Source organism: Urocitellus parryii, chromosome 4 (assembly GCF_045843805.1).
Source record: "Urocitellus parryii isolate mUroPar1 chromosome 4, mUroPar1.hap1, whole genome shotgun sequence".
NCBI lineage: Eukaryota > Metazoa > Chordata > Mammalia > Rodentia > Sciuridae > Urocitellus > Urocitellus parryii.
In genome coordinates, this window is record NC_135534.1 from 2,465,648 (window position 1) to 2,491,756 (window position 26,109).

At 51.5% G+C, this 26,109-nt stretch overlaps 1 protein-coding gene and 1 non-coding gene across 7 annotated transcripts in view; both read right to left on the reverse strand.

Moving 5' to 3' along the window:
* The window catches only part of Nap1l4 (nucleosome assembly protein 1 like 4), a 31,171-nt gene extending 9,709 nt beyond the window's left edge, over nt 1-21,462 (reverse strand). For 2 of the 6 annotated variants that reach the window (XM_077797857.1, XM_077797859.1), the window contains exons 1-10: nt 21,381-21,462; nt 12,757-12,786; nt 11,942-12,045; nt 10,493-10,592; nt 8,317-8,458; nt 8,099-8,185; nt 6,667-6,792; nt 3,958-4,029; nt 1,484-1,623; nt 149-294 (exon numbers count right to left, since the gene is read on the reverse strand). In XM_077797857.1, the coding sequence (XP_077653983.1) occupies nt 149-294; nt 1,484-1,623; nt 3,958-4,029; nt 6,667-6,792; nt 8,099-8,185; nt 8,317-8,458; nt 10,493-10,592; nt 11,942-12,045; nt 12,757-12,770 (931 nt within the window). In that variant the 5' untranslated portion in view covers nt 12,771-12,786; nt 21,381-21,462. Of the gene's footprint in view, nt 1-148; nt 295-1,483; nt 1,624-3,957; nt 4,030-6,666; nt 6,793-8,098; nt 8,186-8,316; nt 8,459-10,492; nt 10,593-11,941; nt 12,046-12,756; nt 12,787-21,357 lie in introns of all 6 variants that reach the window. The other 4 variants (XM_077797860.1, XM_026411285.2, XM_026411282.2 and 1 more) reach the window with 4 other exon arrangements.
* LOC113198552 (small nucleolar RNA SNORA54) lies at nt 3,319-3,441 on the reverse strand. The gene has a single exon (XR_003302847.1). It is a non-coding gene; the product is annotated as a small nucleolar RNA SNORA54 (small nucleolar RNA).
* Nucleotides 21,463-26,109: the final 4,647 nt, after the last annotated feature.

Sequence of the window (26,109 nt, forward strand, 5' to 3'; positions counted from 1 at the left end):
CCACCGACCCAGACCCTGCCTCTCGCCTGGGCATCAGCGCAACTCGGGGTGTGGCCGCCATTCCCTGCAGAGACAGTTGGGAATACTCCGCTTCACACAGCCACACAACACCGTGTGCAGGACAGAGCCAGCAGCCCTGCCAACAGACCTTTCAGAGGATTGAAGAAGTTGAAAAATGACTCGTTGGGGACTTGCTTAGTGATGGTCCTGACAGTGCCCCGCCCCTTGTGTTTCTGCTTCTTCTTGATGGTCTTGACAGTGACGTTTCTTCCTTTCTTCCAGTCAATGGTGCACCTGCAGGGGAGATGGCCATTGAGTGGTGCCACTCAGGAGAGCCGACATTGGCTCCAGGGCTGGAATCCTGCCTGCTGCTTCGACTTCAGAAAGCAGGAGGGCACCCATCCCCCAGGCGTCCCACACGGAGCGTGAAAGTGTGTTTTCTGTGTTGAGGCCTCCTCAGGTCTGCACGACAGCAGGACCCTGCCTGCCAACTGCTACCCGAGCCCAGAGCACATGTGGAGTCACGCTCATATACCTGCACTCAAAGCCCTAAGTCAACCAACAGGGACCACTGTGACAGGTGACAACCAGTGAGGAACACAGGGCCTGGGATGTGCCCACCTCTGCCTCTCTGTCATCTTGGACACACATGGCCCTAGTAGCAGCTGAGTGTCATCTATGCAAGAGCACACCTGGGAAGGCCAGGCCCTTCCGCATGAGGGCCTTGCCCTGTGACCATCTTTCCTCATCACCCAGTCCTTCAAGCCTAGCGGTATTTTAATAAAGAGTTCCAAACTACTTACACAGAGAGATTTTCAACAATAAATATTTGCTTCTAATGCATAAGCATGTTAATTCAAAATAGAACAATTTCCTAAATCAGAGTCTGTCCTTGGTGGTCTACAGAGATGAAAATCACCCAAGCAAAGAGCAGATACACTGCCAATTTCAAAAGAGACCACTAGAGCAATACTGATCCGCACTGATTTATTCATTCGACAAAACACTCATATGCAGTTTGTTTTGTTCTGTTTTTTGGTGGTTCTGAAGAATGAACCACCTACCACGCCTAGCTAAACTGAAGCACACATTTCTAAATGGCAGTTGCTAGGGAGGCTGATGCAGGAGGACTGCAAGGTTGGGGCCTTGGTAACCTAGTGAGACTCTTGTTTCAAAATAAGATATAGAAAAGGCTGGGGTGTAGCTCAGTGGTAGAGGGCCCTGAGGTCAACCCCTGTACCTGCCCTTCCCAAACAAGTTTAAGTGTTGGTGTCGAGGGAACCCAGCCCTCTGCGTTCAGATGGCACAAAACCCTGAGACCCGTTTCCCACCGCACCCCCCTCTGCATCTGTACGCACTCGCAACCCTGTGCGTTTAAGCAAGTACGAGACTTTGCACATCATTCCTACTACCTTTTTGCCATAACATTCCAAAACTACCTTCTGCTTTTGTTTCAAGGAAAGTCAGGAACGCCTCTTCTTACCCATCGCAGTCCACTATTTCAGGACCTTCAAAGGAGAAGGGGTCAGCCTTGTCGGGCTCTGACTTCATCTTGTACGTTTTCGTCAGGACTGGGTTGGTGAAGTAGTCATTGGGCTCAAAGTGGAACTCTAACACAAAAGACTGAAGCAGAAACTCAGAGTCAGCACCACGTAAAGTCTACCCACCGGCAACAGGCCTCTGGTCTGTGGGCTGGCAGAGAAAGCGGGCAGCAACCATGCTGCTCCGCTGACAGAAGACAGCACCAAGATGCAGGAGGACAGAGCAGGCCCTCCACTTGGGAAGCCCTGGCAGACCTGGAGGAAACGGGCACCCTGAACAGCAAGTAGAGGTGTGCACAGAGACAGGTGTGGGTGAGGCCAAGCCAGCCAAAGGAAAAGCTCACCCACAAGCCACACAGCTGAAAAACAGAGATGCCCTTCTCTGGGGGTAAACGGTACAAAAAACACCGCAGGGCAGACGGACTCTCTGGGACACTGGGCTTACTCCTAGGATGTGCATAGGCTCAGGAGGGACATGGGGCAGGATCCAGATGTTAAGCAAAAAGCCCATTCCCTGACCCTAATCCAAGATTTCCAGGAATTCTGTCTTGCTTGAGGCAACCATCTGGCTGGACACAGTGACATGTGACACCACAGCAATCAGAACAGAGCCTGGTCCTGGCCAAGCTGCTGGACCTAAGTACTTCCGCTCACCGGGACGTGAGGGCAAAGCAGTCAGTGGGAGAGAAGACGGGAAGCCGTGGCAGGCACCGCAGCCCCCGAGGAAACACACCCTCCTGACCAGAAGAGCTCAAAATAAACCCACGGTGAGGGTGGGCAATGCAAAGTGGGCTGGGGGGCTGTCCAGCACACACCACGCACGCCCTAGGTGCCACTCCCAGCACAGTAAGAGAGGGCAGCTAGCAAGCATCAAGCAGTGGTCAGGGAGGCTGCTTCAGATGCCAGCACACTGCTGCTTCTGGTCCCAGCCACCGGCACTTCTGCACAGGTGGAACCGTGTTCCCTCTCCTCCTCACTTCCTCTTGTCACTTCTCCATATCAGTTTCTTCCTATTTTCTATTTTTTCTGACCCCGCTGCCCTTGCTTAAACAAGAGAGAAGAGACCTAGGGTCGGACTGCCCTGCCGACCTGCCACAACCTGGCATGCCACCCACCCCATCCCGCCAGCCTCACCCCAACAAAAGAACGTAACCAAAATCAGACCACTTCCCCAGCAGGGAGAGAGGCAGCTGGTGGCCACTCCTCCACCTCCTCACACCAAGGAGCTGCAAGTGAGTCGTGGCCGGCTGGGGAGGGCTGGCACACCTGGGGAAGGTCACACAGAGCCAATGGCCAGAGCCACACAAGCTCCCCAGCCAGGAGTGACCTGCGCCTCTGCACAGGACTTCTAAGGGAAAGGCGGTAGGGAAACGCAGAGCTGGGGACAGCTGCTGAGAAGGGGACACTCTGCTTTCTACGGTCTCCCTAAGAAGCACATCTGGCTTTTACAACAAGAGAAAGAGGAGGTGACAAGCCTACACCAAGGCTCTAGTCTAAGAGCCATGTGAGGTGGAAGACAAGAAGATGCTGAGAAAGGAAGAGGGACCCCGGCAATCACCAAGCAAGCATCCACTGAGAAAAAGGGGCTGCCCCAGAGGGAAAATGTCAACTTCATCTGGAAGATCTATGGGCAAGAGAGAGAGCAAGAAAACAGAACCTCAGAATTGCAGGCGCCCTGGACACCAGACTGGGAGAAGTCACAGAAGGCCAAGCAGGCCACAGAGCCAGCCCCAGGTCCCAGGCTCCGAAGATCCCTAACCCACAGCCCCTCCTATAACACTGTCTCCAAGACCTGAAACTGAAAGCCACTGGTCAGTCAGTCATGTGTTGCTGGAGATGCTGTGGCACTGGAATGGAATCCGCCAGCCACAGCCAGGCTGAAGGGTTACGAACAGTGCAACCTGGAGGGCCAGGGGACGGCCGGGGGCAGGCCCACTCCCACTCCCACTCCTGTGGGACAGTCATTCTAGAAAGTTGTCTTGTGACACCAGAGTAGGAAAGCATTCTTCAATCGCACCTGCCATTACATTTGAGCCTGAACCCTGACAGGCCCCTCCTCAGTACCTGGGGCCTCCGCGCAGGTGCTCCTCTTGGTGCACACACCTCCCATCCTTTCCCTTTTGAGATGAGGCCTCCTTATGTTGCGCAGGCTGGTCTTGAACCTGTGTGCTCTAGGGGTCCTTCTACCACAGGTTTCTGAGGAGCTGTGTGTCACAATGCCCAGGGCAGGACGTGGCCCATGCCATGCTGCCACTCACCCGACTCCAGTGCTCAGTGAGGCACAGAGAGCACAGGCTATGAAGCCTGACCCTGGGGAACATCCCTCTCAGGGCTGCCTGGCAACAGGCGACAGGGTCTGGACCTCCAGCTCCCAACTTCAGGCCCCACAGCCAACCGAAATGCAGCTGGTACTCACCATAGGCTGGCCAGGGTCGGAAAACTTCACTTTAATATCCTGCAGGTGTTTCAAGATTGGTTCATCATATTCCTTAGGAAAAACAGGGAAAAAAATTCCAATTGGTTTTAAACCAAGGTGTGCAGGGTAGGGCAGTGGGCACGCCCGAGTGGCTGGCCACCTGGATCCTGCCCCAGGACCCACCTCCAGGGGCTGGCCCCACCTGTTTCCCAACAGTGATGGCAACAACATATGTCAAGAACCATGTGCCATCTATCTCTGGCTGGCAAAACAGTGACCATCAATGCTGGCTGTAAGACCACCCCTGGTACCTGCCTGCTCTCCTGTGCCACCTGCCACCACACACAGAGAAATAGTGCCACCAACCCACACTGGTGGCCACTTTCCCATCTGTGGCAATAAAGATCCCAAATCCACAGCACAAAATGTGCCCACTGTCCAACCTGCAAGAACTTAGAACTCATGTGACTGTGCACTTTTTACAAGTGACCGTCATCTCACCTCAGAGCTCACACCTCAGAGCTCACCTAACCCATCATTTTATGAGTCCATGAAAAAGGCAAACTACGGCCATGGCCAGCTGCAATGCTCACACGAGTGTCAAGGGGTGCGCGCCACCAGAGCCACTTCACCCTGAAGCCCGTGGGCCCAGAGCCTGCAGGTTCCACTGACATTTAGGAAGTCAATCTGGTAACTGCCGACTTCCCAACTTTAAGTTCTGGTGATAGCACAGAAAAGATGCCAGCAAAAGCCAGACACAGTAATAAGAAACCTAGCAGGTCTCTAAACCCACTCTGCTCACGCGATTCGGAAAGGAAGGTCGTTCCTCAGGGCCAAGGCAGACAACACTGGGCTTGCTGTGCAGCTGCCATGTGAACAGCCCCAGCTCCACCACGGCACGAGCACTACTGTCCTCAACCCCAACACTTCAGCTATGCTCTCCCCTCAGCCACCAGGGACCCGTGAGCAGGGAACCCAAGAGGCCCAGGGCCTAGCCCATCTGCAGCACTCGATCCTAGAGATGCCCCAGCACAGAATTAAAGGACACCAGGCAGCCCCACCTAGAGATTTCACGAGAATCAAGAGGAACAGGACAAGTGACCTCCCTCTCCACACAGGAAGTAAGAACTGCCTCCATCCCTGCGCAGCAGACACCTGCCGCTGCAGCATAACTGCCCTCAGGTCCCTAACACCACGTGACACTGCCACACACAGAGGATGGCATGGCGGCCAGATCTCCCATTACCTGTCAGAGCCTCACCTCGCTGTGCCTGGCCAAGCGCGCAGGCCCCACCCTGACCAGACCCACAACCCGCCTTTCCTCTTTCTGCTCCCCTGATGTGGTGCTCTTCCCTTTGGTAATGGGGGTCACATCCGGGGGTGCTTTACCACCCAGCCGCATCCCAGCCCTTTTTAGTTTATTTCGAGACAGGGTTTCGCACAATCGCTCAGTCTGAATGGAACTCGTGATTGGCCTGCCTCAGCCTTCCGAGGTGGGACTGCGCTACCCCTGCTGTCCGTTTTTTTAAGTTGCTGGTGGATCTTTGGTTTTATTTTCTTATTTGCATGTGGTGCTGAGAATTGAACCCAGGGTCTCACATGTGCTATAAGCAAGTGCTCTACCACCGAGCCACAGCCCCAGCCCGTCAATGGGGTTTTTATAATCCTTAGAATACATCAGCTTCTTATACCACCTGGGCTGGGGTGTGGCTCAGTGGCAAAATGCAAGGCCGAGTTCCATCCCCAGGACCACAAAACAACACTGATTTGGGGACAGCATGAGAGGCATTAATGATGCTATAAGTAGTTTCAAAAGTTGCCAGATGAGTCGAACATTGGTAAAATATAGCTGGTAGAGATTGCATCTTTCTAAACCCTGTCCCGTAGAGCAGGCTTTACAAAGTATGGTCCAGTTTTCGTTAACCTCATCTTTTCATACCAAAAGGAAGCTTGGATCAGGAAAACCAAGGCTCTTCTACTTCAGATGCCTCCCAGGCCTGGAGTGAGAAAGCAGCTGCTCTTCCCACCCTTTCCCAGGTGTGGCGTGAGTGAAGGCAAGCCAGGCAGGACCATCACAAGGCAGGCAGTAAAGACTGCAACAAGGGACCCTCAAAGTCACCACTCAGGATCACAAAACTCCGGGCAGGGCACAAGGTGGCTGTGCCCTGGCAGAAGTAACAGCCCTGTGGGTCGAGCTGTGCCATCCTGGATGTCTGTGTGCAGTTTCTGTGACCGTGCAGCAGGTCAGTCAAAGAGGCCAGGGCAGAACTCTGTGACTCACTTCCAGGAAAGTCCACACCACTTCTCAGGTTACAGGAAGGTGGGTGAGTGGGACACAGAAAGGCTAGCTACTCCTTTTTGTTAAAAAGAGACTTTTCAATGGCAATGGTCAGAACACACCAGCAGCGTGTTTTGCACATATGCAGCGAGGGGCAGAAGGCCCTTCCAACAGCACCCGAGGAGGAGACGCGCACTCAAAGCCCTCCTCCAGCTGGCTGACCTGCCCTCAGCTGCTGCTGCTCACAGCCCATGAGCAGCCCCCACCCGTGAACAGGCTCTGAGGGCGATGCGTGGCCCCAGGAGGGGGAGCGACCCACACAGGGTGAGACTCCGCCTGCACTGCCAGCCTTGCCCCCAGAGCTTCGGGGATGCTGCCCAAACGCCTGCCCAGGAAAAGCACCTCCCAGCCACCAGGCAGCAGCGGCTCACCTGCACCAGCTCACTGAGCATGTCCACGTTTCTGAAGATGGTGAACCAGAACTCCGGGATTCCTCTGGGATTTGGCTCTTCTGCTGCTGGTTTCTCGGCTATAACTACTTTGTTTTTCATGTCTCCCTAAACCATAAAGATGCAAAACAGAATAGTTGTCACAAAAACAAATTAGCAATTGGCCTGAAGGCTTAGTGGAGCGAAATTTTAGTACGGCACAAACTTCTACTTGAAACTTCTTCCTTCCAACTTGGTGTCTCCACCATGGAGGGGAAAAAAAATCACTCAAGCCACTATATCCAGAAGCACCATGACACAATGTCACAGTGGGGGAAAAGCCAGAGGTGGCAAATGCCAGCAGACTGAACCCACATCTATTTAAAATGGGGTGCAAGGCAGGGGAGTTGAAGTAAGAAAAACAAACCTTTGCTGCATGCAGCAGTACCTTTAGCATAGAGAAATTGCCCAGCTACACATGTGGATAAGCAAGTACTGGGCAAACATCGGGGTGGTGACCAGAGGCACCTGGCAGCGTGGATGGGGGTCTTGGAACAACATGGCCCCAGGGAAAAGGAACACGGAGGGAGGTTCCTGGTCACAGGGCTGGCTGGCTCAGAACAGCCTCGCAGGGCTTCCCAGCTGGCAAAGGCAGGGTGTCCTGGGTTCTAAGGAATGGACTCTCACCCACAGTCAGAGTTCCAACCAGGCCAGGCCCTGCCCATTTCCCAAAGACCAAACTATAGATGGCTACCAAAACTGACACACATTTTTAAAAAGCATAATGCTATAAGATAAACCTACTTGCGCTGTGAGTGTGAAATCAGGCTGATGTGCATGGGGTGTGGCCCAGGGGCAGGGCGACTGCCTAACAGGTCAAGTCTGGGTCCCACCCCCAACACCACAAAAGGAAAACACTGTCATGTTGCGCTGCACTTGGCGGTGGGTATTCCACGAGGTCTCCCCCCACACCCTCAGCTTTCCAGTGACTAGGGACACTGGCGTGTGGCACCCCTGCTGACCCCCACTTTCTCTGGACCATGACCTTCACTGGGGTGTGACTGCTCCTAGCTCACCCAATCCTTTATTCCAACACAGTGCCTCAGAGACACCGAAAGGAGCTGTGCCTCACTCGCCACAGGGACCCAAGTGCCCAACCTGAGGGGGAAGAAGCACCTGTTGCTAGGAGCGCTTTTCTCTGGAAAAAGCTTTACTGATGATTTAAAACCACCAAATCAGGGGCTGGGGTTGTGGCTCAGAGGTAGAGTGCTCGCCTAGTATGCATGAGGCACTGGGTTCAATCCTCAGCACCACATAAAAATAAAATAAAGATATTTGTCCACCTATACCTTAAAAAAAAAAAAAAGCCCATGGAAACATTGTTGTTTCTTGCAGAACACATAGTCCACCCACTCATTTTTTCCCAAAACCTTACAGCCAACTTGTCGTCCTCTTCATTTTCACTGTGCCACTCTGACTCTGCGTCTGTCGGCTCCACATCACCAGTGATGAATTCTCTCCTCTGAGTGAAGACAAAACCCCTTAGAACCCGAGGCGACTCGGAAACTCCAGAGCCAGAAGAATGTCTGCACCACGTCTCCCAGACGAGGGTCCCCAAGGCCCAGGCAGAGGCCGCCCCCCAATGCTGCCCACCTTGTCGAACAGAGGCTGGTACAGGGCTGCGTACTTCCTCTCCAGGTCGTGCACCTCCTCGTAGAACTTGGCCTCTATGTGTGCACACCTCACCTGGAGCTGCTTCAGCGCGTTGATTCTCCTCTTGACGGCCCTGGGCAAGCTAGGAGAGGGAGTGGGGAACCTCTCAGCCTCAGCACAGCAACCTCGCACCCCCTGCTAACAACAAGAGCTCCCAAAGCCATTAAGAGAAGCACACAATGGCCAAGAGAGAAGAAGCGGAAAAGATAATTCACAAAAGAAAACTGTCCCACAGGAAGGTTCGACCTCATGAAAAAACCCCAAACATGTACATCTGGAAGCAGTTTTCCTTAGCAAAATTAGTGGTTAACACAACACCACCCCTAGGTTTGAGGAGGCCAAGGGCACGAAAGCCTGCAGACTCATCTTTCTTAGGGGCTGATGGGAACTCTGGACATGTTCACCGATGCAATAATCATACCACTAAGAACTCATCCTAAGGAAATAACCAGATATTCACCCAGGACAGTGCAGGGAACATCACTATTGTGACAACTAACAAACTGGGCGTGGTGGTGCACACCTTTAATCCCAGCTACCCCCCCCCCCCCCCGGGGCTGAGCCAGGAGGACTGAAAGTTTGAGGTCAGCCCTCGCAATGCAGCGAGGCCCTTAACAACTCAATGAGACCCTCAGTGAGTCTCAAAATAAAAAGGGCCAGGTATGGTGGCACACACCTGTAATCCCAGAGGCTTGGGAGGAAATAACCAAAGATAGGAGGATCATGAGTTCAAAGTCAGACTCAGCAATGGCGAGGTGCTAAGCTACTCAGTGAGACCCTATATCTAAATAAATAAAATACAAAACAGGGCCGGGGATGTGGCTCAGTGGTAGAGCCCCTGGGCCAGCCGCAATGAAGGACTTCTAAACAAAACCCCAAACAAACAGAAAACTGGCACAAGAGGACCTGATCAGGACTCAGAATGGCCTAGGTCATGCTGTCCAGAACTATCTGGTACCACATGCAGGTCCTTGTGAACTCACCAACAGGGCAAGCTCTTCTTTCAACCAGATTAACTAAGAATTTTAATATTTATTTTCTTAGTTTTAGGTGGATATAATCTTTATTTTATATTTACATGGTGCTGAGGATTGAACCCAGTGCCTCATGCATGCTAGGTGAGCGCTCTACCTCTGAGCCCGAGCCCCAGCCCTAAGGAAGAGCTTTTTGCCTGTTTTGTTCTAGGTCCTTTTTTGTTGCTGTTGTTTGCTTGTTTTACGTTTGTATGAAGCAGCCCTATAAATTAATAAAAGCTTTTTATGGACCCAGGACAATCATTTATTTAAAGTAAAGTGCTTAGTCACAACCGAGAGGAACAGAGTGGTTCCCGAACCCGGTCTTCCAGTGTCAGCCAGCACTGGAGGGAGCACATTCACATCCTCATGCACCAGGCCAGTGTAGAACCAATTCTGTGCCCAGAGAACCTTGTCCCCAGGCCTGCAACTCCTGTCAGGGAATGAAAGACACCTGCTTGCTCAGTTTCCACAGTCAGAGAGCTGGACGGCATACCCACTCAGGTCTATCTCCAAATCTGTCACTAAGAAACACCCTGGGAAAACCTTGACCACTACACACAAGGCTCTTGTTCAATACCCTATCAAAAACCAAGCCAGATCAACCAAACCAAAGCAAGCCTTACCCACCAAGTAATCCCCAGAGAACCCTCCAAATGGACAAAGCAAACCCCAGTGTCCCCTCCATTACAGCCCTGGGGGCATCAATGAGTCCTAAGTAGGAGCTGATATACAGGATAGGACATCCTGTGAGGTCAAACCCTGGCCTGATGGGAGGCTCACTGCTTGCAGAAGGCAGACAGGGAGGCTTCTTATCACTCACACTGTGCAACACAAGCAGCCACAGGCTTGGGTGGGAAGCCAGACAACATTCTGCTGCCAGCGATGGTTGAAGTTCTCCACACCGCCACAAGGTGGCACTGCGCACTTCCTAGCAGACAACTCCACCTGCACCCATGAGTGTCCAACCACAGGGTAGGACACCCATCTTTGGACCTGGCTCTTCTAGGCCAGGTTTGCACTCTTATCCCCATTCTGGGGCAGTGGAAAAGGTCTCTTCAACTCCATCCTGTGGCTTGAAGTCTTACCAGTAGCATACTTACGTTTCGATGTAGCTGGAAGGAGTGTGAGAGACGCTATCAAGTCGCTCCTGCAGAGCTGCCAGGACTTGTGGGTTCTGCATCACCTGATCTGTGAGCTTTTCTATCAAGAGTCAGAAAAAAGACCAAAAGTATTTAAAACACACCCACACAGAACAGCCAAGGACAGAAATCTCCTACGCAGATTGACTTAGTTTTGTGAAGCTACTAATTTCTAAACATAGCAAGTGACTTCCTAAAAACACATTCTGAAAAGTCAGACTTTTCCTTGGCAGTGCTAGGGCCTTGCTCATGCCAGGTAGATGCTCTACTACTCAGCTGCACCCAACTCTTGTTTCGATTTAAGACGGGGTCTTGCTAAGTTGCTCAGGCTGACCCCAAATTTGTGATCCTCCTGCCTCAGCCTCTAGAATTGCTGGGATTATGGATGTACCACTATGCCCAGCTAGTTAAACTTTATTTTAGGAGCACACAATATTCTTTGTGTGGCCAGGGATGCCCTGAGGTGTCTGATTCTTTGCTGTAGATATGCTGCACCCTCACGATTGTCAAGCTCAGTCTATCTCTGGCTACCTGGCAGCCTCCAGTCATTCCAATCCAGCAAGACCATCAGCGGGCGTGACGATCAGGAGGAGCGGTGAGAGAAGGCGAGGTCTAAGGACCACGATGACAGAAGCCAACAGGGTCCCCAGCAGAGGCCAGGCTGGCACCACATGGCTCCTGACCTGATGTACTGCATCACGTCATCTCTGGGTGGCTCTCGTCAACAGGCTCACCCTGGACCTCATCAGGACGGAACCCAGATGGGGCACGCTACAGGACAAGGGTGGGCCAGAGCATGCTGGGTGCCAGCCACAGGGAGGCGATGCCAGAGCAGAGATGCAACCCAGTGCCAATGTGACTCTCCAGCAGGTCCCAGACATGGTGTGGGGCAAGAGCAACTGCAGGAAGTACAGGAAAACACATATGCCACAGACCCTGGATGATGGCACTGGGTGGGCGCTGAGCTTCTTGGTTGTGGTAACAGCACCATGTCTCTAAGAGTACATTCCAGATTTTAGGAATTACATTAAATTACTAGGAAAACAGGAGATATCCACAACTTGCTTTTGGACAGTGAAAGGTGATTCTGGATATGTAAGATTTTTTAATGGGGAAAGTTATCACACCTGTGAAGTTATGGATACAATGACACATGGAATTTGCTTCACAATAAGCAGGGTAAGGAAAGGCAGGGTACAGATGTGTATCTGAAGCCCACCTAAGTGAGGGCAGGTAAGCAGAGGGCGCTGTGCTATGGTTTACTTGTGTAGAGTCTGAATTTCCTATTGCATGGTCACTTCTAAACCAGGTACGGATGTTCATCTCGTACTGATGTTTCTAACCCTTCCAAGACTGAAACCCCACACTGGTGTTAGTACAGTACATATTCCAGAGGAAGAGGTTGCCCACCTGCAGGCGAGCCCTCCAACTGCGTTTCGGGTGCAGCTGACTGACCTGGGCCACCTGCATTCTTAGCAGCTTCCCCTGAATCTGGAGGCACACCATCTGAAAAACTGAAACAGTGTGTTTAAAAAGTATCACCATCAAGAAAGATGCAAAAACAAACAACAGGAATAAGTTTTCCTCCCATTTTTTTCCAACACATTAGGCAGTGTTTGCAGCCACAGAACTAGGGAACACGACAGGGAACGCGCTGCATCCCATCACCCCAGGGACTTTCCTGTCCTGAAGGAAACATCCACCACTCAGCACCCTTCTCCCACCCACAGAGTTCCAACCTGCAGCCCTCGCTCGGGCTTCTTAGTTGTTGTTTCTACAACAACTGTTGTTTCTTCCCTTAAAAATCTGCTCCCAGCCCTCAAAACCCAACCAATCCTACCAACTTTGTCCTGTCTGGCCTCTGCTCATGCCACCCAGCAGAGCAGCCCTGACCGTGTGGGACACAGTCCCCACAGTGCTCTGAAAGCCAGCAGACTCTCTAAAACAATGCAGCTCCACAGGAAGAGATCAAAGGCTCTTCACGGACATGCCTTCCTCAAGGAAGGCAGAAACACAGCCCAAACCCACCCTGAGCAACCTACAACCTCTCCCCCGACCACTGTCTGAGGTGTTTCTTCACCTGCTCGGATCCATGAGAAGCAAATGAGCCATCAGCTACAGAGTGAGTGCATTCACATGTTATTCTAGAACTGAATGACACCCACCCTGGCTCTTGCTCACTGACCTTGCTTTAAATTCTGATGAACAAGTCCATTCAGGCTTACCTGTTATCTGCCATCTGAATGCTCTTATTCCTACAAATCAAAGAGAGTCACAATTACACTCACAAACAAAAACATCTGTTCAGTGTGCTCTTCCACACTGTTTATGGGATGGAGATGCACTAAGAGGGCCAGGAGGGACTTTCTAGGAATGAAGTTAATATTCCAGATCTGGCTATGTTATTTGGGTTCACACATTTGCCAAAACTCATTTAACTGTGTACTTAAGATATGCACTTCAGGGCTGGGGATGGGGCTCAGTGGTAGAGCACTTGCCTATCATGTGCAAAGCCCTGAGTTCAATCTCCAGCACTGCGGGGAAGAAAAAAAAAAGTGCATTTCAAAAGGTACAGTGGCACATGCCTGTAATCCCAGTGGCTCAGGAGGCTGAGGCAGAAGGATCACAAGTTCAGAGTCAGACTCGGCAACTTAGGCTCTAAACAACTCAGCAAGACCTTGCCTCAAAATTAAAACAAAACAAAACAAAACAAAAAACACTTTAAAGGGCTAGGGATGTAGCTCAGTGGTTAAGCACCCCTGGTTCAATTCCCAGTACTAGAAAAAAAATGTGCATTTCATTATATGAAAATTTTACTCATAAAATGTCTCTTACTGGCACTAAAAAGACCAAGCTTCTTGATAAGAACAATTAATCCTAATTTACAACAGGAACGTCTGAGTGAACACACCATGACAATATAATAATGCTAGTCCAGTTATCTCAGACCAATTCAAAGCATTCGCTGGTGTTTACACTAGCTCTCAAATTAATGTACAGCACGATGTTCTAATTTCATCTGCTAGTTCTGCACCTCTGACTTCTACACTGAAGATGCCCTGCTAGGTAACATTATGTACTGCCTAGCCTGCTCGAGGCCCTGGGTTCCATTAACACCAGGAGCAAAACAAAAACAACAAAAAACACACTCAGAATCTCACTTTCATAGAATGTTTAATATGATCATCTCTAGATAGAAGAACTGAGCAACGTTTTACCCATGAATATTAAAAGATGGGACATAAGACGCTTTCTTAAATAGAAGAACTTGATACTGAAAAAGCTGCAAAGCCCAATTTTCACAAATTCAAGCCAATATATAAATGCATTGCCTGGAAGGGCCCTGAATGTACACTAACCCTGAACAAAGCTCCTCGAGCGTGATGGAGGGGACCCTGCGTGCCTGAACTGCTCCAGCTGAAACCTGGCCCGTCTCCTTCCCAGGGTGCACAGAAAGCCAAACCACTCACTCAACAAGCTTTCGGAAAAGAGAGCAGCAAGAAATTTCTGTACTCATGACAAACAGCTCCAATTAGAATATATGACCTACAACTGTTTTGCACTTAACTGCACTTTTAAATTAGATTTTTACTGTTTGAAAAGACATATAAAATACTATAGATTACATTGTTTTTTAAAAAATTATTTATTAAGGTAAATTAATAAGAAAAAAAATGCAACAAACCCTAGGGTGGCTGGTCACACCACACCATCACCACAGCAGAAGCCAGGTCTAGCCCCACCTCAATGTGACTGGAACACCCTTTATTGGCCCCCTGGCCTTCTGCAGAGCTCCAGTTCATTCCACATGGGATCCCAACTCCTACCCTCTAGACGGGCCAACCTCACCCATCTATTATTCTCAGTGCATGCTCCTCTGCTGGACCTGCTGCAATCACAAGATTCCCAAGGTGACAGTTCACCTTTTCTCACATTATACATGCAAGGAGTGACACGACCAACCTTCATAATTGCGTTTGATGCCAAACATCTGAGTGAACACACCATTTGCCAGTTGTTACATACTGAGGTGAAGTTTTTCTATGAGATTTTACACACACACACACACACACACACACAGACACACACACAGCTATACTGGAGATGGTACCTAGGCCTCACACATGCTAGGCGAGTGCTCTATCACTGAGCACAACCCCAGCCAGCCCCATGACATACTTTTGGTAATGGTCCCTGTGAGCATCTTTGTGTAATAGACTTTCCACCACAGTTATTCTTAATTTATACGGCAATAACAGGACTGCTGTGGTAGTATTTATGGGTCAGAGTATGAAGGGATCCTGACCCTGCCAAGCTGCCTACACACTGACACCACTTACACGCTGGCCACCGTGCCTAACATGCACCCAACGGCCCCCTCCCTCAATTACACTAACTGCCAAAGGGAGCCTGCTGTCCTAGAAGCACCGACTACTGCCAGTCTAATGAACAGACGCCTCTTCGCCAACCCAGCAATGCTGTCCAGTAAGGCCACGCCTTCCATTTCCAACAGGCATGGACCAGCGAAGGGCTGCCATTCCAGGCACTTCAAGAGTTCTACACTTACATCAGCTCTACCAAGGAGGGACCCCCTCAGTTTAAGTGAGGAAGCTGAGGCTGGAAAAGACAAAAGGCCTAGCCCAAGGTCACAGGCTGGCATGATGTGGCTCTAGGACTCCAAACTAGATCCTTCCATCCCTCCCCACAAATGCTAAACAATTCACCTGGGCTACAATTGGCTAATCTAACCAATTCACATTTGAGCTTCTATCTGCTCAATTAAAAGCTCTACCACAATCAGGGTCAGTCGGATTCCTGCTGTTCTGCTAAGATCTTCCCAAGAAGTTCACTGTGTCTAGAAAGGTGAGAACATTCCTTTTCTCCCTGTTCACCAGCTAGTACCAGGACGCGTGCCGAAGAGGTACACAGGATACACAGACACTCCAGCAGACACGGGAAGGCCCCCCTCCAGCCTGGCAGACTCCACCAACTCGCACCTTTACCACTGTACTTGGCAACATCATGAAAAGGCTTGCAAAGCCTGACACGCTTCCCTCTCAACAGCAACAAAGTGCCACATCAAGGACAGAAAAACAGGCCAATGCACTTAAAGGATGGAAAAGAAAATAATTCTGAATGACTAAAAACCAACAAACTGACCCAGAACTCGAGGCCTAGGACAAAGCAGACCCAAGGAACGAGCAGTGTGGCTCTGCATCCCCTCCCTCCCTCCCCACTCCCCAGCTGCAGCCTTCCTCTACACTCAGCTGCAGCACTCACGGGTGAGAGGCGGCACCCCTGGGCCCTGGGCCTCTGCATTTATGCCCCCAACATACATGGACTGTTTCACCCGCTGTCTGCTGTGGGACCACCAAATCAAGTGACTAAACATTGCTCCCTTGACATAGGAGGACAATGACATTTATAAAGAAGCTGAACTTAGGTTTCATCACCAGGAATTATTTTGTTATAAAGATCTATCAAATTTGGAGGTTTGAGGGAAAACAAAAGACCCATTTGCTTTAATGTTGGAATGCCAAGTTTAATGTTGATTTCAAGAAGTCACAGTGCCAAGCCCTATCAGGGAGGAGGCCCCCCATCTTTAAAAGGCACCAGAAGACTACCCACAGTGGGGGACTGTGTCATGAACGTGGTGGTGCGTATGTCCACAGGCCTATGTGGAGTCGAGCCACTCAGAACACAGCGGGCGCTAAGGCAATGCTCATGCGCATTAGCAGAATTTAGCCATTCCACATTCGGTACCAATTACAAAACATCATATTTGTTTGCCAATCAAAAAGAAATAAAGCAATCAAGTTAGACTGCAGAAGGGACAGCAGGCAGAACAGATTTTAAAAAGAATGCGGCCATTCCCTCCAGGGCCAACAGTCTGCTTTTACTGATCAAGACACCACAGTGATCTTTTTTTATGTGTGTATGTGGCAGTGCTGGGGACTGCACTCTACCACTCAGCCGTACCCCTTCCTGCAACACTACTACTTACGAATTAATTTCCTTTTAACTCAAATTAAAAATAAAGTTTTCACAGGAAAACATTTGAACTTTTACAGAAAACTATACAACATTGAACTACTAATTTTTACCTGAAAACAGTCCATAGCCAAAATAACAATGTAACCACACATTGGGTTCCTTTGAAAGACAAAGGCATGAGCCTTAGAGTGTGGTCACACTTCACAAAACCTCAGTCTGAACAGTTTCTACCTATCACCAAAGAGATTAAAAGGTTCCCAGTGCCTGCCCGCTAGATAACTAACTGATCAATCAGCAATAGTGGTTAAATAAACCCTAGAGCATGAAGAGGCGCAGGTGAAGCTGAGGGTGGCAGGCCACCTGCTGATCCTGGAGAGTGTGACCAGCCTTGGTTCAGGTCCAACTCTCCAAGAGCACTGGCTCACACTGTAGCTTAGGACTATGTTGGAGGGACAGAGGAACCATCCATGCCAAGAAAGAATCAGGACCCCCCACAGGACATCCCAACACCCACCTACAAGCCTGGTCAGTGCGTGAGCCCCAGCAGTCCAGATCTCATTTCACTGCCCCGGTCCACAGCTCCTTTCCCAAGCCATCACCACTCCCTAGCATCTTAAGTTAACCAGGTTGTTAGTTAAATGTCAGCAGACAAGTTAACAAGTAATTAAACAGCCAGGTAATCTGTGTAAATTCCCAAACTATGGGAGAATGAAAACCAATATGCCCTTCATTAACGAAATGGGGGAGGGAGAGCCAGATCCTAACGCACACAGGTGCTCTTGAAATTTTCTGAAACTAAATCCAACTGCATTTAATTATCTAATTTATACATACCTCCTTTATCTTCTGACACATATATGTGGTAGTGAATAATAAGATAATTTTTTTTTCAATTTACAGATACAGCTGAGCAAGGTGGCACATGCCTGTAATCTCAGCTACTCAGGAGCATCACAAGTTCCAGATCATCTGGGCAACTAAGAAGTCTGTCCCAGAATAAAAAACAATAATGCTGGGGGTGTAACTGGTGGTAGAGCACTTGTCTAGCATTATGGTGCCCTGGGTTCAATCCCCAGTACTTCAAAGTCAACCAACCAACCAGACACATGTTACAGGTAAACCAAGACTGGCAAGTAGGGTATTGCTGAAGCTAAGTGATGGGTATAGGATCACTATTGTTTTTGAAAAGGATGAAACTTTTTATTATAGTGTTTAGAAATAATGACTAAGCAGTACATTTGTCATCCCATCAAAGAACACATTCCATGAAGGCAGGGACACTATCCTGCTCAATGCAGCAGTTCCAGGGCCCAGCACAGGATCTGGCATGAGAGATGGCCAGGAAATTGCTGTCTAATAAATCCACTGCTGTTGAGTGACAGCTGCCTATTACCAGCATACAGCATGGCACCAGAGACCCCATGCACACTTCAGCCTGTCCCAAGCACCTTTCTCAGGACACAGAACAGACATTCCCCTGGTCATACCTGCTTACAAGATCTACTGAAATAACCACCCAAACACTCCACTTTTACTGAGGCAGTGGTCTTCCGTGCTACACTCCTTTTTCTGTGTTTCTTGGCAATTCATGAGAATCTGATGTTCGAAAGTTTTCTCAATCCAATACTTAAAAGATCTTGGCATCCTCGTCAATAAGCCATTTCCTCTCCATCCTATTTCAAATTACAAAAGCACCTCCAACCATGTAACTTGCTTGTCTGTCTCCCACTGCAGACATGAGAACAGGGTCTTAGACCCTGTGTTATTCAGTGGAGATCCCAATACCTAGAACTGTGCTTGGTACTCCTGAGAAAACAAATACATAAGAAGATATAGCCAGGCGCAATGGTGCACACCTGTAATCCCAGAGGCTTGGGAGGCTGAGACAGGAGGATCCAGAGTTCAAAGCCAGCCCCAGCAACTGCAAGGTGCTAAGCAACTCAATGAGACCCGTCTCTAAACAGAAACTATCTCACCTTGTTTTTGAATAGGCTTTTCTTTTCCCTCTGGACATGGGAGGAAAGCACATTTTAAGAGGTGGCAGAGTACATTTTACACAGATTAAGAATTTAAGGCTACATAGAGCAGTCAAGATGAAGAGTAAAATTCACAGTGATTTTTTTGTAGTTACAATAGTACAAAGCTGTAATGTCCCTCCTTTTACTAAACACTCACAAAATTTAAAATTTAACTACAGACAGAGCAAAAGCAACAGGACTTTCCCTGAAGCAGGCAGGGTAGAAAACAACTGTCAGATGAGAACAAATCTATGCCATCACAAACTTTTTCTTAAAAACATCCTAACAGGTCTGGGGTTAGTGGTAGAGCGCTTGCCTAGTGTGTGAGGCACTGGGTTTGAGCCTCAGCACCACATAAACAAAAATTTCTCCACTAGCTACCCATCAATAAGGGTCTCCCACTTATTACATATGTCCCCCAAAGACAAACCCCATGACTTGTTCAGGGAGGCTCCCAATTTGCTAACAATCATGAGGCCATGAGGCCCATGCAAAGTAAGCAGAGACCGGAAGAGAGCAGTTTCCTGCCATTCCACATCAGCTACTTCCTATCACTGCAGTGGTACAAGAGTCAAACTAAGATGGGCCTTCGATTCTGGGTGCCTAAAACACACTTTGTCTTAAACAAAAAGCAAGGATTCCTTGGCTAGCAAACTCTCAGCAAGCTCAAGGTCCTAACTGGAATGACCGGATCCCAGCAACACCCAATCTTCCCACTTCATCATGTAGTTCTGAGGACTGAATGAGGGGCACTTTACCATTGAGCTACACCTGCAGCCTTTTGTTTTGTTTAAAGACAGCGTCTCATTAAATTGCCCAGACCAGTCTCAAACTTGTGATCCTCCTGCCTCAGCTTCCAGAGTCGCTGGGACTACAGGCCTGCTGCATGTGCCACCAAGCCTGCTGGCCTTGGGATTCTTTGGCAAAATTTTTGGAAGCACAACATAAACTTATCAAAACAGGCTTTAAATTGCAAACAACCAAAAAAAAAAAAAAAAAACCCACAAAACCAAAAAACAAGCCCCTCTGAACTTCACTGTGCTTACACATTCATATTTGAGATTACCTCCTCCTAATGCTAGACCATCAACTGCTCAAAAGAAGATGTAAGATTTCAATCCTAGGCTACTAAAAATAAAAACCCTGATAAACTAATGGATTTTCCCCCCTTGGAGAAAAGGGTCTTGCTATATTGCCCAGGCAGATCTCAAACTTGTGGGCTCAAGCTATCCTCCCACCTCAGCCTCCTGAGTAGCTGAGGACACAGGCATGCACCACCATGTCCAGCTTAGTGGAAATAAATTTTAAGATTCACCTACAAACTCAGACTGTAAAGTGGCAAACAATCCCATCTCAAAGAACTTTTTTCTCTATAGAAGTATGAAATGCTTCACACAGGTAAACTCCTCTAGCTCACTGTCTAACTGGCCAAGTCACAAAGCCATGATGTCTTGTAAGGTGGGAGGGAAACATCTCAGAACCTACATATTCTTAACCAACAAGTCAACCTGCACAAGTATGGAATGGAAGAGTGTCACTAGAGATGGGGAAGAACAAGAGGAAGTGGGACAGAAGAGGGACTTTTAGGGAGTGGGAAGGGTGCTGGGGGTGGGAGAGAGTAGATCAGTGGATGTGCAGAATGAATGCACAATGGATGTATAGAAGTATCACAGGGAATACACCAATCTGTACAACGTGCAGTGACTGTAACAAAATAAGTAAAACGTATGCATTCTTTCTTAGAATTCAGTTGACCAAGTTTATCAAACCTGAAAATGATAAAACTGGCTACTGTTAAGAATTTGGCCAATTGCTCCAATTACTACTCCACATTCTTTCTGGAAAATACAGGATTCTAATACAACAAAATGAAAACAACTGGTTTTTGGATGCAATGATATATGGACACAGACAACAGCAGACATTCTGAACCAACGATACTGCTCAGACTGGGGAAAAAACAGACTGCCTTATAAGTTATCTGAGACAGCAATAAAGTGTGCACAAAATCACACGGTGAGAGGAGGACTTGAAATTCAGGCGAAAGTGTCCCTGTGGAAATTTGGGAAGGTTATAATTCCTACACTTACCTAATCTATAAATTGATCTCTCTCGTAAACAATTAGGTTTACAACAGCTTTACAGACCAAAAATCTGCAGTCTTGGTCCCCCCCCTCCCCAGCACTATGTCGGATTCTGGACTTCCAGATTAGGGAAGCTCTTCAGGCAAATCCGTGCAAATATTCCAAAATCGGAAAAACTCCAAGACCCGCAGCAACACCTCTGGCCCCAGCGTTTCAGGTAGGGGGCACTCGCCAACCGTGACGCTGCGGGTTCACCCGGCCAGGGGACCCGGCCGCCCCAGCACAGCCGCTGCAGGAGGCCAGGCTCCGCGCGCGCTCGGGCCGCCGCGGCAGCGCGCGCACCCGGCCACGGGAGCCGCCGGGCGCCACGGCTGAGCCGCCGGGTAGGCGCAGAGGTGGGGCCGCCGCTCGCGCTGCCCGGCCCGGACCCACGGAGGGCTCGCGCGGCCCGAGCGCGCCCCGCCCCGGCCCCGGCCCTCCGCCCGGCCCCGGAAGCCCAGCCCCGCGCCGCCCGAGCCCGCGCGGCGCCGGCGGGGGGCGCGGGCCGCACGTGCGCGCAGGCGGAGGCCGCGGCGCGAACAAAGCGCGGCTGACCTTCACCGGGCGGGGCGGCGGGCGCCGCGGGGAGGAGCGCCGGCCGCCGTCCGCCCGGCCGCCGCCCGCCCTCCGCCCGTCGCCCCGAGCTCCGCCGCCACCCCGACCTCCCGGCCGCCCCGCCGCCCGCCGTTACCCGCAGGCGCCGCGCGCCCGCACCTCGCGCCTCCTGCGGCAGTGGCGGCCGTGCCTTCGCTCGCTCCGGGCTGCGCCGCCGTGGCCGCCAACAACGCCGCCTCCCGTTGGCCGCGCCGCCTGGCTCCGCCCTCAGCGAGCAAGGAGGGCTACGATTGGCGAGCGCAGCGCAAGTCAACTGGGCCTCGGCGCCGCGCGCGGGGACCAATCAGGGGGTGAGGAGAGGCAGGGGCTCCGCGCCGCGCCCAGGCCCGCGAGCCGTATGCAAATCGGGTGTGTGACGTCGGGTAGCCCCGCGTCCTGTGAGCTCTCCCGCCGCCGCTCAGCACGTGGCGGCTGGCGCCCGCGCAGCTGTAGGCTGGTTTCCAGCTCAGCCTCAGCAGCGTCCGCGCCCAAGTGCGTGGCGATGCTCGGCTGTGTCCCCAGGACTTTAATACTTGCCGAGCGGCTCTTCAAAACTTCCATTTCTCCTGGCGCCACATGGCGCACGCTTGTCAACCCAGCGGTTCCGGAGGCTGAGACAGGAGGAACGAAAGTTTGAGGCCAGTCTCACCAATTTAACGAGATCCTGTCTCAAAAAATGAAAAGGACTGGGGATGTGTCCCAGTGCTTAAGCGCCCCTGTTCTTTGCGTGATGGTACTTCTGAAACTACACACGTACACACACATCAATCCTACCCCCGCACCGGGTTATCACTGTGCTACGAGTTTATAGCGGAGGACGGGAAGATTTAAAACCGTCTGCAGACTCCGGGCAGAGGGGTGAAGGGCACGGGTTGCTGCAAACCCCCAGGCGAGCCCCCTGCAGGAGCCGGGTGTCCCCCGGGCCTGAGTGCCGCCCAGATTCCTTAGCGCGCCTTAACTGCCGTCCCACTTTTCCATAATGACCATGCACTTGGCGACAGCGGGAAAGGAAGCACAGACCGACCCTGAAGGAAAAGAACCTGGAGCCTGCTCCAGTTTGAGGCTCCCCTCCTCCACGGTCTCAGGTGCACCTGCCTTCATTGGTTCTGGCCCTGCCTGGATGTGGGGGTTGGTGTGGGAGGCACCAGGTGGGGGAGCCTCCCAGCTGCACCCTTGGGAGACCTGATGGAGGCGGGATGGGTGGTGGTGGTCACTTCTGTGATGTGGTCACTGGTTTCCTCCGGCCACCCCAAGAAAGTCCCACAGACCGGGAGAATGAAACAACAGGCATGTCAGTCCTCTGGTTCTGGAGGTCAGGAAGCTGAAACCAAGGTGTGACGCAGCTGTGCTCCCACGGGGACACTGGGTGAGGGACCTTCCTTGCCCCTGGAAACTCCTGGTGGCTCCAGGTTCCTTGATTGTGACCCTGCCGCTCCCATCCCCTCCGTCTTCATATGGCCTCCCCGTGAGTGTCTCTTCTTCATGAAGATGCCACTCACCAGTCAAGATGTCCCCTAGGATTCCATCTCAGTGTTCACACCTACAAAGAACCTACTGCCAGATGTCACAAGCCAAGACCCATGACTTGAATGTAGCCTTGAGAAGCCACCATGCAGCCCACCATCACAAGGGGGGGGGGCACTGTGCCAGTCCCCCTGCCACTGGGCTGTGTAGAAGGTAGCAAGGGTTAAAGGGCAGGGATTCCCGCTGTACAGATTCTAGCTGGGTGACCCTGGCAAGTGCCCTGCCTGTCTCCCGTCTCTGAAGTGTCGTACCTGCTTCACACGGGCACAGGCACTGAGCGAGCAGCCAGCTTGATGCGGCATCTGCTGTCCTTACCACCCCCTTCACACGGGTAGTAGGACACCTTTGGGATGGGAGAGGAAGCAGACCCCCCGGGCTCAGCCTGCCCTGAGCTTTGGGGTGCATCTAGTCCCACACAGGCCCCGGGCTCACAGTGAACATGTGTGGCAGCTGGGAGCAGCTGCTTGCTGAGCCCAGGGCTGAACCCGAAGCTCTGAGGGGCTAAAAGACTGGCTCTTGGGTCTGCCTGGGGCTGGGACGTTGGACCCAGGAATACACCTGCCTGTGCCTGGAGATGTGCACCCTCCAGGTGGGCCCCATGGGTTTGAAAAGCAGGCCATGAATGTCACGTTCTTTCTACTCACATCTTCCCTCATCAGCACCCTCCAGTCACTTGGGTATTGAGGATGGTCACCCCCTCTGAGAGGCTTCGCTCCCACCCAGTGCCACCTCCCTTTTATTTCCATCAGGCACTGCTGCCTGCCTCCTTCACTTGTGCCCACCACTAGAAAAGAGCAGTGTCAGCAGGCTTCCAGGGGTAAGGCTGATGGGGCCGAGAGCCGAGGACCTACGGAGTGACCAGCTGGGCTTGGCATGTGGAGCCTGCCTGGCCAGCCGCATACTGTGTTCTGGGACCTGTAGATAGCTCAGGGTGGCTCATGTCCCTACAGATAGTGTGGGGGAGCCCACAGGGAGGTGTCCCCCATATGACAGGGATTGGGGGAGGGGCAGGTGATACCTGGGTGAGGCTGCAACTAGGGAAATGTGGGGAATGTGTAGGTGGCCCAGGGGGCCCTGGTCCTCTTGCATTCTCTCAGGTCTGTGCATGGTGGATCTGGGACCCCCAGCAGAAATGGGAGTGACCCCGTGCAGGGAGGCTCTTTGCAACCTGGAATTAGATAACAATCATTACTTGCCTGCGCAGTGACTGCATGATCTGTTCTCCATTTTAGTCTTGGATGAATTTTTGATAAGTATTTTTATTTTTTTGGTACTGGGGATTGAACCCAGGGGCACTTAAACACTGACCACATCCCCAGCCCTTTTTTATATTTTATTTAGAGACAGTCTTGCTGAGTTGCTTAGGGCCTTGCTAAGTTGCTGAGGCTGGCTTCGAATAACTCATGATCCTCCTGCCTCAGCTTCCGAGCCACTGGAATTACAGGTGGGTGCCACTGCACCATCTCTATATTTCATTTCTTCATTTATCTATTTAGTGGGCACCAGGGATTGAACTCAGAGGCACTCGACTACTGAACCACATTCCCAGCCCTATTTTGTATTTTATTTACAGACAGGGTCTTGCCCAGTTGCTTAGAGACTCGGTTTATGTTGAGGCTGGCTTTGAACTTGCAACCCTCCTGCCTCAGCCTCCTGAGCCGCTGGGATTACAGGCGTGCACCACCGCCCCTGGCATATTTTTAATAGACACACAGTCATGATGGGTGTTGATGGGGTCCAGTGTGGCATTTCCATGCCGGGGGCAATGTGTACTGATCAGGTCGGGGTCACTGGCGTGCCCACCACCAGTTCTGTGTGCGGGAGCGTGAAGACCCTCTGTGCCAGCTGTCAGGAAGTGCCCCGTTGCCGCCAGCCAGTTCCTCCGCTGTGCCATGGCACGTTAGAAGTCAGTCCTCCTGCCCAGCTGCACCCGGAGCCCGTGTGCCTCCTCTCCAGCCACCCTCCCCCACCCTTCCCGGGCTCTGTGGCCACTGCCTCACTCGCTGCTTTGGGACCCTGCTTTAGCTTCTGCGGAAGTGAGCACGGAGCACTTGTCCCTGTGCCTGGCGTGTGTCACTGTGCTCAGGTTCTCCGGTTCCCTTGGTTTCGCGGCACATGGCAGGACGCTCTCTGTGGCTGAGCGCTCTTCCAGGACGCCTTTGCACTCACACCCAGGAGGACTCCTTATGGGCGGCTGCAGAGGGCGCTGCGCAGGGCCTGCACCTGCGGTGTCTTCAACGTGCCAACGTCAGCTCTGGTGTTCTGGGGAGCGGGACAGCGGTCCCGTGCAGTTCTGTGTCCGTGTTCGAGGGCCCTCCGTGCTGCTCCCACCACGTCCCCAGCAGCACTGTGCCAGGGCTCCCTTTGCTCCACATCCTCACTGCGCCTGTCTTTGATTGTCGCCATCGGATGGGGGCGAGGACAGCTCTTGGTGCTCTTGATGTCTTTCCCTGTGCCCCCGTTTTCCAGGCACTAAGTCGTATCTCATTTGGCTCTTGGATTTATTTCCATAAAGCACTAAGTCGTTTCTCTGCTACAGAGAACAGTGACTTATGAGACTGGTGTCTATTTCCTGTGGCTGCTGCAAAGTACCACAAACCAGGGGGCTTGAAGCCACAGTGGTCCCTTCTCTCAGCTCTGGGGGCTGGGAGTCGCAATCCAGGGCTCAGCAAGGCTGGGCTCCTCCCAAGGCTCCAGGCAGGACCACAGCCTGTGTGCCCCTCTTACACAGAGCCAGTCACACTGGATTTAGGGCCCCCAACTCTAAGATGACCTTATCTTCACCCATCTAATTACACGTGCAGACCCTATTTCAAAAAAGGTCGCAGGATGAACATGAACATAAACATGGGGGCCCTATTCAACTCAGTACAATGTCCTGAGAATCTGGTGCTTCTCTTGTGTCAGTGGCCATTCTCAGGGGACATGCCCCTGTGGGGTGAACCCCTTGCCTCAGTGGGGCTGCAAATTCTGGACATTCCATATTGAGTGCTCAGAGCTGCTAGGCTGAGACTGAGGCCTGGCCCACTGCTGTGGGAGGGGACAGGCCTCTTGCTGACCACCCTCACTGAGAGCCCCTGCTCTGCCATCCACAGGGGCCAGACACCCGCAGTGGCCGCTGCTCTGGCCCCAGAGGACGGTGTGGTCCGGGCATTTTGGACCCGTGTCTGAAAATCTCAGGAGCCGGCTGAGGTTTTCCACTTCAAACCCAACACCCAGAACCTGGGAACCAGCCCGTCTCCCTGAAGTCCCTGGTCCTTCCTGGAGACGCTGGGGTCGGGGCATGCTCACTTCTGCTCCTGGGCCCTCAGGCTCCAGGCTCTGG